At 43.3% G+C, this 18,781-nt stretch overlaps 1 protein-coding gene and 1 long non-coding RNA gene across 4 annotated transcripts in view; one reads left to right on the plus strand and one right to left on the minus strand.

The window, feature by feature from the left end:
• Nucleotides 1–18,781, minus strand: part of ache (acetylcholinesterase (Yt blood group)) — a 67,374-nt gene that overhangs the window by 13,326 nt on the left and 35,267 nt on the right. For 2 of the 3 annotated variants that reach the window (XM_043683427.2, XM_043683429.2), the window contains exons 3-4: nucleotides 13,468–14,988; nucleotides 8,462–8,628 (exon numbers count right to left, since the gene is read on the minus strand). In XM_043683427.2, coding sequence (XP_043539362.1) covers nucleotides 8,462–8,628; nucleotides 13,468–14,969 — 1,669 coding nt within the window. In that variant the 5' untranslated portion in view covers nucleotides 14,970–14,988. Of the gene's footprint in view, nucleotides 1–7,120; nucleotides 7,528–8,461; nucleotides 8,629–13,467; nucleotides 14,989–18,781 lie in introns of those variants that run through there. The other variant, XM_043683432.2, reaches the window with a different exon arrangement.
• LOC122544297 (uncharacterized) overlaps nucleotides 15,788–18,781 on the plus strand; it is a 38,172-nt gene continuing 35,178 nt past the window's right edge. Inside the window, exon 1 of the long non-coding RNA XR_015754351.1 lies at nucleotides 15,788–16,078. This is a non-coding gene — a long non-coding RNA (uncharacterized LOC122544297). The remainder of the gene's footprint in view (nucleotides 16,079–18,781) is intronic.

Below are 18,781 nucleotides of genomic sequence, written 5' to 3' on the forward strand. Positions count from 1 at the left end.
AGGTACATAACGGTACATAGTTAGGAGTTGACTGTATATTTGATAGACTAACACTTCCTGAATAACTATTTTACTTAATTTCATTGGAGTCCCCCAAATACTTCAATTTAAATGGAGAATGTTGGAGTATCCCAGATGTAGGAGGATTGCCCAGTAGTCCCCATGTGCAACTCCTATGTACAGTGCAAGAATGACTGGCCAGTGGAAAATCCAAGTCTAAATCTCTAAACGTGACCTGCTAACAGTAACTATGTTTCAGAAATTGATTCACTCATTATGAAGAAGCTTAAGATGTCAGAGATGCCACAAAATACAGTTAATTATTCATTCCTCCTGGTCTCTCACAGACACATTGTCACAACGTCCATCATTGTTTATCAATCCCTGCTTCCCATCTTTCGATTATTGTACCTTATCTGGTGTGTCAGTTACAAAAACCTCCTCCTATTTTTCCAAATTCCTTTATTTGTGCGCCATTGTTAATTTAAATCCCTATTTACAATTTAACATTCTGCTATTATTGATGGTTCCCCAGATGTTTTAGTTCATTTGTTTCAAATACCTTTAAACTCATTAATCAGATCACCACATATTCTGCAGACGACAAGCAAACCTTGTACCTCTCCAAATTCACACTCTTCATTGTACTTCCCTCATTTTGCATCTGGGGACAACCCCTCTCGATTTCCAATGGCTCTTTGATGTCCTGTTAGTTTTCTGTGAGAGTTTTATGTATCATGTCATTTATGAGGTTTCATTTTACTAATTTTGCCCTGCATCTACTCCATGAGAGAGTGCGATTATCATTTTGGGAATCTTGAGGACCAGCCGGATACCTGGCCACGGTACAGTGACATATGCTTATTGCTTGCTTTCTCTTTCCTGAAGTGTCAACAATCACTCATTTCTTATCTGCTCGTGCTGCTCTTGCACTTTCAGAATGAGTTATCCTCATCTTCAATGATCTGTAACTTGTAAAATGAAGGAAGGAGATTATGTGGCTGAGAGGAAATAATATTAGTTAGGTTAAAAACATATGGGAGGGCAAGTTTTATTGTTCCCTTCTCCACATGCCGACAGCTCAGTAATGAAACTGGAACACAGCTTGCAACTAGAAGTCCCTGTTTGGAGTGTCAATTTGCAGAGGATTACGCTGTATTGCATGTGGGATCACGCTGTATTGCAAGTGACTCTACTTCAGAACTTTTATTGGTTGTTAAATGCATTGCAAGGTGCCAAGGTGATATATAAATGCCGTTCCTATTGGATTGGTTTTACATCCGACAGGGGTAGTGGGGGGGAGGAAGACTGAATTGGTGTGGGATTAGTTCATCTCTTTTGTGGGTTTCTCTGGCCCCTTTGTTCATGGTCTTTTGGTGCATCATCCTCCTCTGTCGAGGTGCATGTGGCTCTTGTCCTGTTCCATTGCAACATGTTACCAACTTTGGCAAGATGCATTTCTGGAAGCTCTAACAGATGATCTCCTCCAGGCTGTCCCATAGTCCTACCACTTGGTCACACAACACTCCCACTTTGCAGTGCCTTGCTTATTTGTGGCTAATCAGAAAGCGAAGCAAGTGTTCATGACCTGGTTGGATGGTTTTCTTATTCTCAAATAGCTTCTTTCCCTGCCCATCTCCGATATCTTTACAGCCAAAAACTTCAAAGAATTGTTTCTTAAAGAACATTTTCAGAACGCTGTGTTGATTTTCTTTCAGTGATCTTGCAGGATGTATTTCCATTTTCCTTCTCATCATCCTATTGTGGAAACAGGAAGTTGGGATGAAGAGAGAGAGTTCCAAGATTGAGTAGTCATTCTGATCTACAAGAACAGGGAAGGTTGTGCCATTTGGAAGTTGTGTTATCAGTAGTCATTGTCATGTTTATTCTGAACTTACACATTTTAATGGACGCTGGATAGGGAGCACAGAGAGCAACGCAGAGTCTGTTCATTCGGAAGATTTTCTCCAGCAATGTAACACAATTCTGCTGTGAGAGTGATAAAGAAAGGAAGTGCTTGTATTCCCCCACTATCTATCACCACCTCAGGATGTTCCAAAGCAGCTTACAGCTGATGAAATACCTATTGAAGTGGCGTTATTGATCTAATGCCAGAAATGTGCTGGCTTATTTGCATCAACTTGACAATTATACCAGATCATAATTACAGAGGAACTACGATTATCCGAATATTGGATTATCTGGCAAGATCGCAAGATCCCGATGTTTGGCTGAACTGTGTTATCCGGCATTCGATTGTCCGAAATTCGATTATCCGAACGAAATACTCCCCACCCGTGTCCTTCGGACGGTTGGGGTTCCTCTGTGATGGGTTTTATAATGGTTGAGGGATACGTGTTGAGAGGAGAACTCCTTACTTCTCCATAATAACACAGTAGATTCTTTCACCATCTACCATGCAGGGCAGCGTAGCATCTCATCCAAAAAGGGGAATTCCCTCACTCCCTTTGTATTGCAGTGACATGTGAACCTGTAAACAAGTCAACTTCCAACACAGAAGCAAGCGTGTCACTTATTACGGCATTTCTTGAAGCCTAAAACATGGGTGATATAGAGGCCTGTGAGGAGATTTAAAGTGTAGAAGATAACATTCGGCCCTTAGCATCTCTGCTGGCTGTTTCATAGAGTCATTGAGATCCAGACCCACTACTTTGTTGCTCCATGGATAGTCTTGTATGTTCCCCTCTGACCTTGATCCACCCTCGGGTCGCTGTATGTGTGGAGCTTGCATTTTCTTCCAGTGTCTACGTGGGTTTACTCTGAGTGCTCCGGTTTCCTCCCACAGTCTAAAGGTATGCAGGTTAGTGTGGATTGGCCGTGTTAAGTTGCCCCGTAGTGCCCAGGGATGTGCAGGTTAGGGTGGATTGGCCGTGTTAAATTACCCCGTAGTGCCCAGGAATGTGCAGACTAGGAGGGTTACCCATGGGAAGTGCAGGATTACAGGGATCAGATAGGGGGTTAGGTCTGGGTGGGATGCTCTTTGGAGGAGTTGGTGTGGATTCAATGGGCCGAATGGCCTGCTTCCACACTGAAGGATTCTTTGATCTTCCCCTTAAAAGGATACGACAACCTTCCTCTACTATTTCCTGTTGCAAAGCATTTCCCATTCTAGTAACAGTACATGAAAACATTCTTCCAATCTCACTTGTGTCTGAGGTTATTTTTCATTGTTGATCCCTTTCCACTGATACACCTATGGAACTAAAAGCTTAACAATTAAAAAAATAAACTAACTTACATCTCTTATACTTCTCTGCTTTATGTATCTCCAATTGCACCAGTCGAATAGAGTCATAGACTCGTAGAGAATTAGGAATTTTACTGTTTTAGCATCATACTAGTTTGCTTCCCAGATATACAGTGTATTTAAAGAAATACAACTGTTTGCAAGGTAATTTGCCTCCAGGATACGCTTGGGCGTCAACCAATTTTAGACACTGGAATTTTGGTTTCTACTGTAAATCATGTATGCCATAAATGAAATAAGTTGCTCTACAGCATATTGTTCTTTTGGCTTCTTTCATTTGTTAAGAATGTTAAGAATGTTATTAATCATACTTACACACACAAAATGTGCTACAATTTATTTTTGTCGTAATTTTAACGTGTTCAATTTTTCCAAGTTAAGTTGATGACAGCAGAACCAATGTGTCCAGTTGACAGACAAACACCTTACGGGTTTGGGTTTGTTAATGTTTGACGGACTTATTTTTAAACTCTGGCGTTCCGTGAGGGTGTTGCTGAATCTACCTGGTTCACTGCAAGTTCATAGAGTGACACTGAGAAAAGTTTTGATAAAGTCACATGATAAGACTTGGAATAAGAGCTGGGGATTGTTCCCCATGTGGTAAAGAAGATGTAAGGTAGATTTGATAGAGGTATTCAAAGTTACGAAGGCTTTCGACAGAGTGGGAGAAAACGTTTTCACTGAGAGGAAGGTCAGTATCCAGAGCAATGAATTTAAAGGAAGACAAATTTGTTCCATTTGTGGACTAAGTTGGATGACCTGGAAGTGCAGTTTGAAAGGGCAGTGGAAGTAGATTCACTAGCAACTTTCAAAGAGGTATTACATAAATACTTAAAAAGAAAAAAAAAATGTATAGAACAGAAGCAAAAGAACAGGGGTGGAATAAATTTAATCACTTTTTCGAAATAACTTAATTAGACACGATGGGCTGAATGGCCTCCATTTGTGCTCTTAAGATTCTATCATTCAGTAAATTACTTACGAGCAGCAAGCTATTGATATGTTTACTTTGGCATTAGAACAATTCCTGGGTCACAGGAGTATTTTGGTTGCCACTTTCTCAATGATCACTCACTCAAACGTTTAAGGTGGCGCAATATGTCAGAAAACTATGTTTCAACAGGTCTCACAAACCCCACCACAGGTGTCTCCCAGCTAAATGCCAAAGGACAGCAATTGTACAGAACATATAAGGAAATCAGGCCATTAAGAAACATTCCAGTGGGAAATTTGCGTTTTCCAAACCAGGCATGTTTTGACTCTGCGTGGTAGCTGCAGCATTTGGTGTCCCAAGTGATTCAATTGGTCCGATTGTGCATCAACTAATTTCATCTTGAACCCTGACTGACATGTGAGAGTGACAGAGAGAGACAGGGCCTGACACTGACTGACACAGAACTACACAATGCAGGCAGTAGGTAGGGGCAGGTAACACACGTGCACTCTCAATTTTGGAAGGGTAGAATTTGGTGCCACAAACCACACTGATAGAAGTTAGCTATGTGTGAAACTTCATAAGCAGCAAAGCAACTTCGACTTAAGACGACTGGTTAAAGGTCAAACGTCAAACTATTCTGAGAAGCAGCTCATTCCCTCAGGGTCTAAACTTAGTTTGGGACATATTTCAATGTTTCAGGTAAATGTGCCACAGAAATGTTTTGATATATTGCTTTCTGAAGTAGCTAAAAAAGCAATTTACAAAATCAAATAGCTTGCTTTCAGTTAAGTGTTTGAGCAAATTTTACACAGATTGAAAAGATTAAGTGCAGCGGGTTTAGCAGGAGTTTCTTTGGTGGTTTGATTCTGACTCACTTTGTTTTTCTACACCTTGAGATCATCCCTGTTGTAACTCACTTCCTGCTGGGTAACTCGCTGAGCAAGACTGAGGAACCATCCTCAAGCCAAGGTCCACGGTAGATCATCAAGGTTCTCCTTTCTTCCTTTGACTCTCTACTGCCTTCCTCACTCCAATATACTACTTCCAACCAGGAAAGTGAATCTAGTGCCAGGCCAGTGCTGGAATTGCCCTCTGGGATAGGACAAAAGACTGATGTTCCCCCTGATATCACAATCAGGGAGTGGCTACCCAGACTCCCAACCGCAAGGCCCAATTATCTCAGTGAATGGTTTTCCTTGGATCTTCTGCTCACATTACAGCAGTGCTGAGGAGACAATTCTCAATGGCCTTCCACAGATCACAAGAAAGCACTCCATCTGGGAGTTTGATTTAAAGCTGATCGGTTAGGCCCAAGAGGTTCCAGTATAGCCAGTGACTGACTTGACTAGAGAGTGGAGACCAGTCTAGTGGAAGGAAGGCTATTGAGGAGAGGCTGAGTGTTGCAGCTAGGAGTGCAGAATTGCAAAAGAAAATGTAGATCTTTAGTTTTGACTGCCCTTTGAAGATCAGTGAGGTACGGCCAATGCACTCAAGGCCTCATCAGATCATAAAAGCTGCCTGAAAGGGATGGGGAAATTTCACTGAAATTACATATTTGCCTTTTTCAGAAGGTAATCAGAAACAATCCCAAAAGCTTTTGGAAAACTCAGACGAGCAGGCCTTAGAACATAGAACAGTACAGGCCCTTCGGCCCATGATGTTGTGCCAAGCATTTATCTTAATCTAAGATCAACCTAACCTACACACATCTCAATTTACTGCCATCTATGTGTGTGTCCAGCAGTCGCTTAAATGTCCCTAATGTTTCTTGACTCTAAACTCATAAAGGAGGAAGTGAGGACTGCAGATGCTGGATATCAGAGCTGAAAAATGTGTTGCTGGAAAAGCGCAACAGGTCAGGCATCATCCAAGGAGCAGCAGAATTGACGTTTCAGGCATAAACCCTTCTTCAGGAATGAGGAGGGTGTGCCAAGCAGGCTAAGATAAAAGGTAGGGAGGAGGGAGTTGGGGGAGGGGCGTTGAGAACGCGATAGGTGGAAGGAGGTTAAGGTGAGAGTGATAGGCCGGAGAGGGGGTGGGAGCAGAGAGGTCGGAAGATAAGGTGCTCTTCCTCCAGGCGTCGTGTTGCCATGGTCTGGCCATGGACCCCACCACCAAGGATATATTTCCCTCCCCTCCCCTATCAGCGTTCCGGAAAGACCACTCCCTCCGCGACTCCCTCATCAGGTCCACATCCACCACCAACCCAATCTCCACTCCCGGCACCTTCCCCTGCAACCGCAAGAAATGCAAAACTTGTGCCCACACCTCCCTCCAAGGCCCCAAGGGATCCTTCCATATCCATCACAAATTCACCTGCACCTCCACACACTGCATTTACTGCATCCGCTGCACCCGATGTGGCCTCCTCTATATTGGGGAGACAGGCCGCCTACTTGCGGAACGTTTCAGAGAACACCTCTGGGACACCCGGCCCAACCAACCCAATTGCTCCGTGGCTGAACACTTGAACTCCCCCTCCCACTCCGCCAAGGACATGCAGGTCCTTGGCCTCCTCCATCGCCAGACCATGGCAACACGACGCCTGGAAGAAGAGCACCTCATCTTCCACCTAGGAACCCTCCAACCACAAGGGATGAATGAAGATTTCTCCAGTTTTCTCATCTCCCCTCCCCCCACCTTATCTCAGTCCCAACCCTCGGACTCAGCACCGCCCTCTTGACCTGCAATCTTCTTCCCGACCTCTCCGCCCCCACCCCCTCTCTGGCCTATCACCCTCATCTTGACCTCCTTCCACCTATCACATTCCCAACGCCCCTCCCCCAAGTCCCTCCTCCCTACCTTTTATCTTAGCCTGCTTGGCACACCCTCCTCATTCCTGAAGAAGGGCTTATGCCCGAAACGTCGATTCTCCTGCTCCTTGGATGCTGCCTGACCTGCTGCGCTTTTCCAGCAACACATTTTTCAGCTCTAAACTCATAAAGCCTTACAGCTTTAAATTTTGTGTTTGCTTATTATCTTGTTCCTCGTTCTAAAGTGGGGCGATAGTTGTATAAAGAGCTCCCCACCTTCCTCTACCAACTCAACTCACCATCAGACCAAGGCTAAAGAATGAACTGAGTCCCGAATTAACCCCTCCCCATCTGTAATTCGAGTATCACTGATTCTGAATCTTTTCCAAACTCCTAATAAACAGTTTCTCTTTTTCAGTGTTAATCATGCAATGCCTTTCTGATGTCAGGGCAGACATTAATGCATCTTGGTTAGTTGAGAAAGAAATAGAGAAGGGTCAATAAACCAACACAGAAACCATTCCCTTTCAAACTAGGTGTTCTGTTGCTAGAAAGTTCTCCATCACAGGCTAAAACAAAAAGGGAACAATTATTAAATTAACTCAAAATATAAACAAAAGCAAAATTATATAGTTAGGAGAAATAAATTAAAAAATTTAAGTTTAAAGGAATGTCTTCTCATTAATCAGCTGTCTCTTTTTCCTCCAAATTCCAAGCCCCTATCCCACAAAAGGTAGTTGCCAAGGGCAACCCTCACTTCCTTCTCTCTTTTAGCCTAACATGTTGTTATGATCTGCCTGAAAAATTAGTAAAAGCAGGTCCAATTGGAAATTTCAAAAGGGAATCGATTATTATTTGGAATAAAAAAATACTGGACCATGGAGAGACAGTAGCGCAGGTTGGGATTAATTAGAGTTCTTTCAAAGAATCAGCACAGACTGATGGGCTACATGGTCTTCTGTGCTGTGCTATCGTCCTACTTTCAAATGGTGCATGAGCTGGAAACACCCAACTCCAAAGCTCTGAGGTAAATCTGGACTCCTGAATCCCATTATAGTAAATATCAGGCTCCTTCCACATCATTCACTAGCATACACAGGAATGCATTACCCACTGTATAGATACACAGGTTCTAGTGGTAATCATCCTACACAGTGTGGAACTGAGTCCCATTGGAAGGTCCCAGACTTGGATCCCGGACTGTGCTGAGTGAGAGCTGGGCCAATGTGGGCACATGTCATTACTGAATTAAACGGTAACTTACTCTTGTCAGAGAGGGATAAAATTGAATTTTCCTTGCCCACTGCTGCCTGTTTGAACACAAGGGGATCACTGAGCTTGTAGAGATCGCCCATGACAGAGGCAGGCAGGCAAGGTACAAAACCAGGCTCATTCAGTGTCTTTGACAAGGGACAAGCAAGGAGATAGGATCGATGGAACACACAGGCTTTAGGCTTCGGTGCGGATTAGAATCCTGTTGTACTAAGGAGGGAAAAGCATTACCTGTGGCATTGAGGAGCTTGGGGAGGAACTGATTCCAGAAGGCACACATCTGAACTCGTAGACCCTTATTGACCTTGATAGGCTCCAAATTAAGGTCAATGAACTTCTGGTCAGTGGTGGTGAAAGGTGGCCATTTTCTTTTCTGCACATGATGCTCATTTGGGTTTCTAGAGAGGATAAAATCAGACGGTCAGATACTTATTTGATGAACCTTTAGCTATTGTGCTTCAGACATAAGTACCTAAGATTAGGAGGTCACTAAGCTCTGTGAACTCGTTCCATCATTCTAATAGATTGTGGGTAATCAGTATGCCAACTCCATTTTCAATCTTTTTGCTTCATATCACTCAGTATCGCCTCAACTAAAATCTGACAATCTCTGTCTTGAAAGCTGTAATTGATCTCCCCGCACACATGGCCATTTAAGATAAAGGGTTCTGGATTACAATCTCTGCTTGTGGGAAATGCTTCATTTATAAATGGCTTAGCTCTAACTTTAAGGTTGTGGAAAAAGCCTTGTTCTCCGCTCACAGGATCAAAGGGAATAGTTCCTCTCAGTTCGCCTTATTGAATAATATTATTGTTGAAACTTTATTGCTGGTACAGCACAGCAGGTCAGGCAGCATCCAGGGAACAGGAGATTTGACGTTTCGGGCACAGGCCCTTCTTCAGGAATTTTCCTGAAGAAGGGCCTGTGCCCGAAACGTCGAATCTCCTGTTCCCTGGATGCTGCCTGACCTGCTGTGCTGTTCCAGCAATAAAGTTTCAACTTTGATCTCCAGCATCTGCAGACCTCACTTTCTCCTGAATAATATTATTGTCTTGGATAATCTTTGGGCAATACAAGCCAAGAAGAGGCAATTTGATCTTATAACTTATCCATCAGGGCAATATAAAATGGCTTGGGTTTGTTCCAATTATGTACATGTAGAGATTCCATCTCAGTCTGTGAACTAATTGTTAATATTAACAGTCTGAGAGGAATTTCTAATGTTAACTGTGAAAGAATAGTTACATCTTGGTGGGACATACTGCTCCTCGGATGCTGCCTGAACTGCTGTGCTTTTCCAGCACCTCTAATCCAGAGCCTTGGTGGAACATAGACCCATTTTCAACTTGTAAGTCTACATCTTTTTAATCTTTCTTTTGATTGTCGACTGAGGTAGGAAAGAACTATTTTAAAAGTCAAGGACTGGGAAGGAAAAATTACCGCATTTTTCAAAACAGGTTACTGGAACTGATTGTGAGTTGTGGCCTTATATTCTTCCTTCAACGAATATTGCTGAAACAAATTGGTAGGAGGAGACATAAGATGCAATGGCACCTGGATGTGTGTGCAGAGTAAGATTCGTCCAGCAACAAATTGCTGATTGGTTTGTGCAGTTGTGATCAGTGGTAGATGCTGGAAGTCATCTGCCTGATGACTCTCTGATTGGCTTCTGGGCAAGTAAACAGCTTGAGTGTTTATGACTGAGGGACAGAAGCCACTGGACTTGGATCTAGAAGGAGAAAGGCAGCAGATACATGGGAACACCATCCCCTGCAAGTTTCCATCCAAGCCACCCACCATCCTGCCTTGAAAATATATCACCATTCCTTCAATGTTGCTGGATCAACATCCGGGAATTCCCTCCCCAGCATCATTGTTGGTCAACCTACAGAAAACGCACTGCAGCAGTTCAAGAAGGCAGCTCATCCCCACCTTTTCAAGGGGCAACTAGGGACAAGCAAGAAATGCTGGCCCAGCCAGCAATACTGACATTCCATAAATGAATTAAAAGAGGACTTCTGAAGGAGAAGATCCTGCGACTCTTATCTCTCTGCAGCAAAAGTAACTGAAGCTTGAGAAATGCCAGTTAGATTCCCCTTCCTGTTGTCTTTCACCAGTAGCTAAGAGATTTTATACACTGTCAGTTACCCTTTGCATTCTGCGAAGAACTGAAAAAAATCTGGAGAAGGAGATTGTAGGTCGTCTTGGGAAGCAAAAGGAACATCTCATCAATTCTGTGCTATTGTGTTCCTCAGTGTTTATTCCTCCACCAGTAAACCAATATCGTTTGTTTGTGTCTGTATGTTTTTGTGTTAGGGTTTAAAAAGTGGGTTAGAATTTCAATTGTCATATGTTGAGCGCTCATAATTTCATTTATCTGAGGCTAAAAGTTATTTGTAATAAATTGCAGTTCTTGTAAAGTACACAAACCTGGTTTAGTCATAGAGTCGTGGAGATGTACAGCATGGAAACAGACCCTTCGGTCCAACTTGTCAGTGCCGACCAGATATCCCAACCCAATCTAGTCCCACCTCCCAGCACCCGGCCCATATCCCTCCAAACCTCAGACTGGAGGCCTTGGACCGGTGGAGTGCCATACGGATCGATGTTGGGTCCACTACTTTTCATCATTTATATAAATGATTTGGATGTGAGCATAAGAGGTATGGTTAGTAAGTTTGCAGATGACACCAAAGTTGGATGTGTAGTGGACAGCAAACAAGCCAGCATTTCTTGCTTGTCCCTAGTTGCCCCTTGAAAAGGTGGGGATGAGCTGCCTTCTTGAACTGCTGCAGTGCGTTTTCTGTAGGTTGACCAACAATAATGCTGGGGAGGGAATTCCCGGATGTTGACCCTCCAGTCTATTCATATAACTATCCAGATGCCTTTAAAATGTTGCAATTGTACCAGCCTCCACCACTTCCTCTGGCAGCTCATTCCATACACGTACCCAGTCTCTGTGTGAAAATTTTGCCCTTTAGGTCTATTTTATATCTTTCCCCTCTCACCCTAAACCTATGTCCTATAGTTCTAGACTCCCCCATCCCAGGGAAAATACTTTGTTTATTTATCCTATCCATGCCCCTCATGATTTTGTAAACTTCTATAAGGTCACCTCTTAGCCTTCAACGCTCCAGGAAAAAAGCCCCAGCCTGTTCAGCCTCTCCCTATAGCTCAAACCCTCCAACCCTGGCAACATCCTTGTAAATCTTTTCTGAACCCTTTCAAGTTTCACAACATCTTTCCGATAGGAAGGAGACCAGAATTGCATGCAATATTCTAACAGTGGCCTAACCCAATGTCCTGTACAGCCACAACATGACCTCCCAACTCCTGTACTTAATACTCTGACCAATAAAAGAAAGCATACCAAACGCCTTCTTCACTATCCTACCTACCTGCGACTCCACTTTCAAGGAGTTATGAACCTGCACTCCAAGGTCTCTTTGTTCAGCAACACTCCCAAGGACCTTACCATCAAGTGTTATAAGTCCTGCTAAGATTTGCTTTCCCATAATGCCGCACCTCATATTTATCTAAATTACACTCCATCTACCACTTCTCAGCCCATTGGCCCATCTGATCAAGATACCGTTGTAATCTGAGGTAATCTTGTTTGCTGTCCACTACACATCCAACTTTGGTGTCATCTGCAAACTTACTAACCATACCTCTTATGCTCAAATCCAAATCATTTATATAAATGATGAAAAGTAGTGGACCCAACATTGATCCTTATGGCACTCCACCGGTCAAAGGCCTCCAGTCTGAAAAACAACCCTCCACCACTACCTTTGTCTTCTACCTTTGAGCCAGTTCTGTATCCAAATGGCTAGTTCTCCCTGTATTCCATGAGATCTAATATTGCTAACCAGTATCCCATGGGGAACTTTGTTGAATGTCTTACTGAAGTCCATATAGATCACATCTCCTGCTCTGCCCTCATCAATCCTCTTTGTTACTTCAAAAAACTCAGTCAAGTTTGTGAGACATGATTTCCCACACACAAAGCCATATTAACTATCCCTAACGAATCCTTGTCTTTCCAAACACATGTACATCCTGTCCCTCAGGATTCCCTCCAACAACTTGCCCACCACCGATGTCAAGCTCACTGGTCTATAGCTCCCTGGCTTGTCCTTACCACCTTTCTTAAATAGTGGCACCAGTGTTTTCTATAAACTGGAAAACAGACTGCTAAACTTTGCACACTTTGATTAAATCATTCAGGTTTGTGGTGACCCTGGGAGTAGTGGGACAGGAGAATCAGTGCACTTTCTCCAGTTGTTCGTAACAAACTAAGCTGAGTCTGTGTGAAACTCATTTCACCCTTATACTTGGTAAAGATTAGATTACTTACGGTGTGGAAACAGGCCCTTCGGCCCAACAAGTCCACACCGACCTGCCGCAGCGCAACCCACCCAGACCCATTCCCCTACATTTACCCCTTCACCTAACACTACGGGCAATTTAGCATGGCCAATTCACCTAACCTGCACATTTTTGGACTGTGGGAGGAAACTGGAGCATCCGGAGGAAACCCACACAGACACAGGGAGAACGTGCAAACTCCACACAGTCAGTCGCCTGAGGCGGGAATTGAACCCGGGTCTCTGGCGCTGTGAGGCAACAGTGCTAACCACTGTGCCACCGTGCCGCCCACTGGAGATTTGTTTGTGTTGACCTGAGCTTATTTCTGCTGGAGTTGCTGATTATATTACAGGGCTAGTAATCTCAAGGTCTGGAGGACAGGAGAGTACCCTAGTTGGAGTTTTTTTATGGCTGAGGCTTAGTGGACAGCTGTCCTGCCTCCACATCAGAAGGCTACTGGCTCAGATTTCACTGCAGAAATTTAAGCACAACATCCAGCCTGAAGTAACAGTACAGTTTGCAGTGCTATCAGTGACACTGCACTGTCTTTGGGACAAGATGTTAAACCGATATGTCTGTTCGCTCAGACAGTTGCAATAGCTCTCTCAGCACTGTTTGAATTGCCTGGCCTTCACTAATATTGATCGATCAAATTCTCTGGTCATTTATTGAACTCCTGTTTTGCGGCAGCTTGCTATGCAGAAAATAGAACCATTGTATTTTCTACTACAACATCTGACTTCCCAAAGTCCTTCAATGGCTGCAAAGTGTTTTGAGGTGTCCCAAAGTCATGAAAACAGAAGAGAAGTGCAGGAAAGGAAAAAAAAAATTTTCCTTTTGTGGATTCATCCAATTTTATTCTTACCCAGTTCTTGCAAACGTCGACCAGTAGTGCATTATCTTTCTACTCAACATCCCCTCCTCCTCCGTGTAGTTTAGATGCTGTTCCAGAGGTAGCCCAAAGACAAATTCAATCTCATAGCCATGGATGACTCCCATCCACTCTGGCCAAACCAAGTTTGACGCTCGATGATTGAAGAAGTACATGTAGATGCTATTACCAAACTCAGAGTACTTGTAGGCAAAGTGTATTAAAGGGCAGATGACATTATGGTCTCCTACAATGTCATCCATTGCATCTCTGTTCTTTATGCCATTGTGCTCATCCATCCAGTCAGTGTACTGAAGGGCAACGGCTTCCAGCCCCAACTCGCTTGCATGAGGGACACTTAACTTAACTCCTGCCATGAAGTCTTCACGAGTAATAATGCTTTCGGAGTCCTTGCTGAAGCCTGGGGCTCCATACAGAAGGAAGTAGGAACCTTCATCCTTGTTGACCCCTAACAAGACCTGAGTTTTCTTGAAGTTACCGGAGTTCAGCATGGAATCCAGGGAATCTGGGAAGAAGTCCCCATCAATGATTGGAACAAATGAAAACCTGAAGACGCTATTGTAGGGAAGGACAGACCATTCCTTGTCAATGAGTTCTTGAGGCTCTTTTGCCCGAAGACAATCAACTAACTCTTCATCACTGTTGATGTTGCAGTTCAGGAGTCTTCCTAATTCGACTGCCCTCCTGCGACCCTCTGCTACAGAAACAGTTGCCCACGGACAATTTGGTGAGCCACTTTGTAGGATGGCCCTAGTGAAAAGGTCTCTGCTCCCTGGGGAAAGGAGATGCATGCCAACAGAAGCCCCACCAGCACTCTCTCCGAAAATAGTCACCATCTTTGGATTTCCACCAAAGAATTGGATGTTCTCCTGTACCCATTGCAATGCCAGCCTCTGGTCCAGAAGCCCAACATTTCCTGGTGCCTCTTGGTATCCATGGAGAGCAAGAAAACCAAAAGCGCCAACCCTATAGTTCATGGAGACCACTATCATCTGTTCAGTGTGAGCAAGATACTTCCCATTGTAGACATCCAATGTTGAAGCTCCACTGTAGAAACCACCTCCGTAGACCCACACCATGACAGTAGCATTTCTTGGCCGAGGGGAGGGGACCCACACATTGAGGTACAAGCAGTCTTCACTCATCTCTTTATTAGGGTTCCACATCTCTGAGCCAGGAAATCCGGGAAACTGAGTGTCAACGTATTGCTGACAGATCTTGGGATAGGAGGAAGCGTTCCAGATCCCCGACCACGGTCTCTTGGCCTCGGGCTTTTTGAACCGTAAGTTCCCAACTGGCGGTTCGGCGAATGGTATCCCGAGGAAAGCGCTGAGGTAGCTGGACAGAACTGGTAGTCTTGTTCCCATCACTTTCCCCAGCTTGGTGCTGACCAGGAGCTCTGAGTGATGCTGTGATAGGCAAAGGGCTATCAAAAGCTGAAGCACGCCCAGGGGACAGACAACAAGCAGCTTCATTTTTTCTTGTTCAATAGAACTAAAAGGAAAATAAGGAGGTAGAGAGAGAGAAAAAAAACATTATTTCCTAACTGTTTGATTCTCATACTACAACAACCTATATTTATACAGGGAAGCTTTAATGCAGTAAATGTCCTTAAGTATTTCAGAGTAATAATTATAAGACACAATCTGATATTGGGATAGCAGGCTAAAGGTTTGGTTAAAGAGTTAGGTTTTAAAAGAACATCTTAAAGGATAAGAGAGAAGGAAAGACACTGAGGTAGCAAAGGCTGGAATTGAATTTTGAAGGCGTGGCAGTCAGCAATGGTACATGCAAGAGTCCAGAATTGAAATAGTGCAGATTTTTTTAGTGATAAATCCTTCTTCTTGTAAGCCTTATTTGAACGGAAAGCCACCATTCTGTGAGAAAGGCAACATTGTAATATTCAGGGATACAGAGATTTCCTGCACTGAGGGCAGGGCTTGCTGCAAGGTTTTCGATAGGTCAATCAGGACAGATCAGGGGTCATTGGGCTGACAGTTGGAGAGAGACAGTGGATACCCTGTTAAGTGTTGATTTTTAGCTGTCATGCAAGAAAGGAGCCATACAGTTGGATGACTCTGTGCGATTAGACAAATTGTGGAGGTGGCAGTGTTAGACCGGGATGGGCTAAGTTAAAAATTACATGACACCAGGTTATAGTCCAACTGGTTTATTTGAAATCATAAGCTTGTATTTTCAAATAAACCCGTTGGACTATAACCCGGTGTGTGATTTTCAACTCTGTTAGACAAACACGGAAGAAGTTAGAAGGTCACTCATTGTTTGGGTGAGCAGGTCGGAAGAAGCTTATGGGAATTAACATGTCAGGGCAGCTGTAAGAGTGGATCTTGAAAAACTGTATTTGTTTCATGCAAGATTAGATCTCACAGAAAACACAGGGACAGGCTAAAACTTGGTGAAATTAGCTGTCACTGGGAAGGACTGGAATTATGCTTGTGATATAGTGTTTCAAACTGTAGTGTTTGTAATCTAAAGGGAGTGCGGACCCAGGACGGGACAGCTATCGAGGTACTCCATATCAGGACAGCTCCAGCCAAGAGAGTTTCACAGCCAGGACAGAAAAGTAAGACTTTGAAGACACTGTGAAATTCATGTTATGGAATGGGGGGTGTCTATCATATTTGTCTCAATTACACATGCTGTTTGATGTGCACTGTGGATTGTTTCATCACTGTAGGTCACCCATGTTTGCCACACATTTATTCTGGCTGTTAGAAATTAGTTATTTATGCATTGAAGAATATATTTACTGTTACATGTTGTATCATAAAGGGAAAGTCATGGGAATGCTGAAAATCTGGGCAGTAAAAATGAGGGGAGTTCTGTTTATCTTCTTTAAAACTAATTTTTCCTTTACTAATTAGCAGAATATTGAAGGAAAAGTGCTTTTTTTCCCTGGGGGGGGTGAGGAGGGGGATGCAGTTGAACATGGAAGTTAGAGTACTATACCATCATCAAATACATGTCCAACCACACTTGGCAATGCTCGTTCTGATCAAAAATCTTAGGCCAGCTGATCAAACGTATGGTCAGGGAGATAGCTTTCCAGCACTGACCCATAGGAGGTGAGGCAGGCAGGTGAGGGATGGAGGCAGATGAAAGCACAGAATAGTGGGGCAAAGTAGAGTTAAGGATTATTAGTTCAGGCATGATCTTATTGAAGGGTGGAGCTTATTTGATGGGCTGAACGGCCCATTTCTGCTCTTATGTCTTATGACCTTATTTAAAGTTATTGTGGATTCTATCAAGACCAAAACTAGAGGTAAGCGGAGATCTCAATATGTTATAAGCCTGGAGGGAATTGTAGAGATAGAAAAGAGTGTGACTCAGGCAGGATTTGAAAAACAAGAACAAGAATTTAAAAACTGAGCTGTTGCAGGACCAGGAGCTGTACGGGTACAGTTACAGGCAGAACAGTTTTAGACAAGCTTGGGTTTGTGAAAGTTAGAAAACGGGAACTTCTCTGAGATTCAAGAATCCGATCAAATTAACCATGTAGGACAAATTCCAGATCATAGTAAGAACCCTACCATTGGTATGAACTGACCCCACCCTCTCATCTCAATACTCATTCAGATGTGATCTTGACTGAACAACAAATGAGATAAAGAACTAAAACAGAAGTTGCTAGAAAAGCTCAGCAGGTCTAGCACCATTTGTGAAGAGAACTCAAAGTTAATGTTTCGGGTCCGGTGACCCTTCCTCAGAGCTGATGGAAACTAGGAAAATGTCCAAAGTTAAAAATCACACAACACCAGGTTATGGTCCAACAGGTTTATTTGGGAGCACACTAGCTTTCAAAGCGCTGCTCCTTTTTTCAGGTGTTTGTGATGAAGGAGCGTCGCTCCGAAAGCTAGTGCTTCCAAATAAACCTGTTGGACCATAACCTGGTGTTGTGTGATTTTTAACTTTGGACACCCCAATCCAACACCAGCATCTCCAAATTAGGAAAATGTTGGTTTATATGCAGCAGATAGGGTGAGGGAGGGTGAAGGAGTAAACAATAGGTGGACTTGGAGTCCATAGAGAGACAGCTGTTGGACAGACAAAGGAGTCAATAACAATCCGTTTGGGTGAATAGCTGTTAGTGGAGAAACTGATACTGGAATCTGCACTGAAAACAACAAATGCTAGAGATCACAGCAGGTCAGGCAGCATCCATGGAGATAGAGCAAGCTAACGTTTCAATTCTAGATGACTGTTGTTCATCTCTGGAAGACCCTGTAGCCCTCCAGACTCGAGATCGAGTTCAATAATTTTATGGACTGAGCTCTCCATGTGCTAAGCCCCCACCATACACACCAGGCCTTGTTATCATATAGCCATTATACATGACCTATTGTTAGCCACTAACAGTCTCCATTAACAGCTATGCACCCTCCCAGTCAGATCATTATCAATTCCTTTGTCTCTCTACTGGTTCTATCCCTACCTATTATTTACTTCTTACCCCTTCCCCCACCCTATCTGCTGCATATAAACCAATATTTTCCTAGCTACCATCAGTTCTGAGGAAAAGTCACTGGACCCGAAACATTAACTTTGATTTCTCTTCACAGATGCTTCCAGACCTGCTTGAGCTTTTCCAGCAACTGTTGTTTTTATTTCTGATTTACAGCACCCGCAGTTCTTTCGGTTTTTATTTAAATGAGATAAGGAGATTGTTCAAAGCAAGTCTTGTATCCATTGGCTTCCTCAAAAGGTCGAGTCTTAATTCGTTTGACAGGATTCACCTTCTGATCTGCAAACGTCTCTTAAGGGCCTTGAACAGCTCCATGGTGATCATGGACTGAGTCCAAACTCAGCACTAGACATCACAAACCACCCCTCCGACAACACTAAACTTTTAGCTCTCTGATGTATGTCAAGTCTCCTCAAATTGATTCCAACACAATCCAGATGTCCTGAGTGAACTGTGAACCTAGAAGCTAGCACAGTGAAAGGTACAAGCAGGATCAGTTCATCCGTTCCTAATTAGCAGGAAAGGCCAAACAGGGCTGGTATTCTATTCTCTAATAAAGTGAAGACAAAGATACATCCCAGTTAGAAGGAAAGACGCTAAGTGAAGGATAAACTATACCAACCAAGCAAGTTAAACAAAGTGTTAAGGTGAAAGAAAAAGACATTTATAGAGAGGCCAAAGTCAGTGATATCCCGAAGACTAGGATAAATTCGGAATCCAGCAAAGGAGATTTAACAAGATCTCCGAGGAAGACTGGTGAGAAATTTAAAAAAACTGACAATAACTGCTTCTTTAAATATATAA

Source organism: Chiloscyllium plagiosum, unplaced genomic scaffold, assembly GCF_037043375.1.
Source record: "Chiloscyllium plagiosum isolate Xiang-an unplaced genomic scaffold, Cpla_swu_hap1 HiC_scaffold_44, whole genome shotgun sequence".
NCBI classification, from domain to species: domain Eukaryota; kingdom Metazoa; phylum Chordata; class Chondrichthyes; order Orectolobiformes; family Hemiscylliidae; genus Chiloscyllium; species Chiloscyllium plagiosum.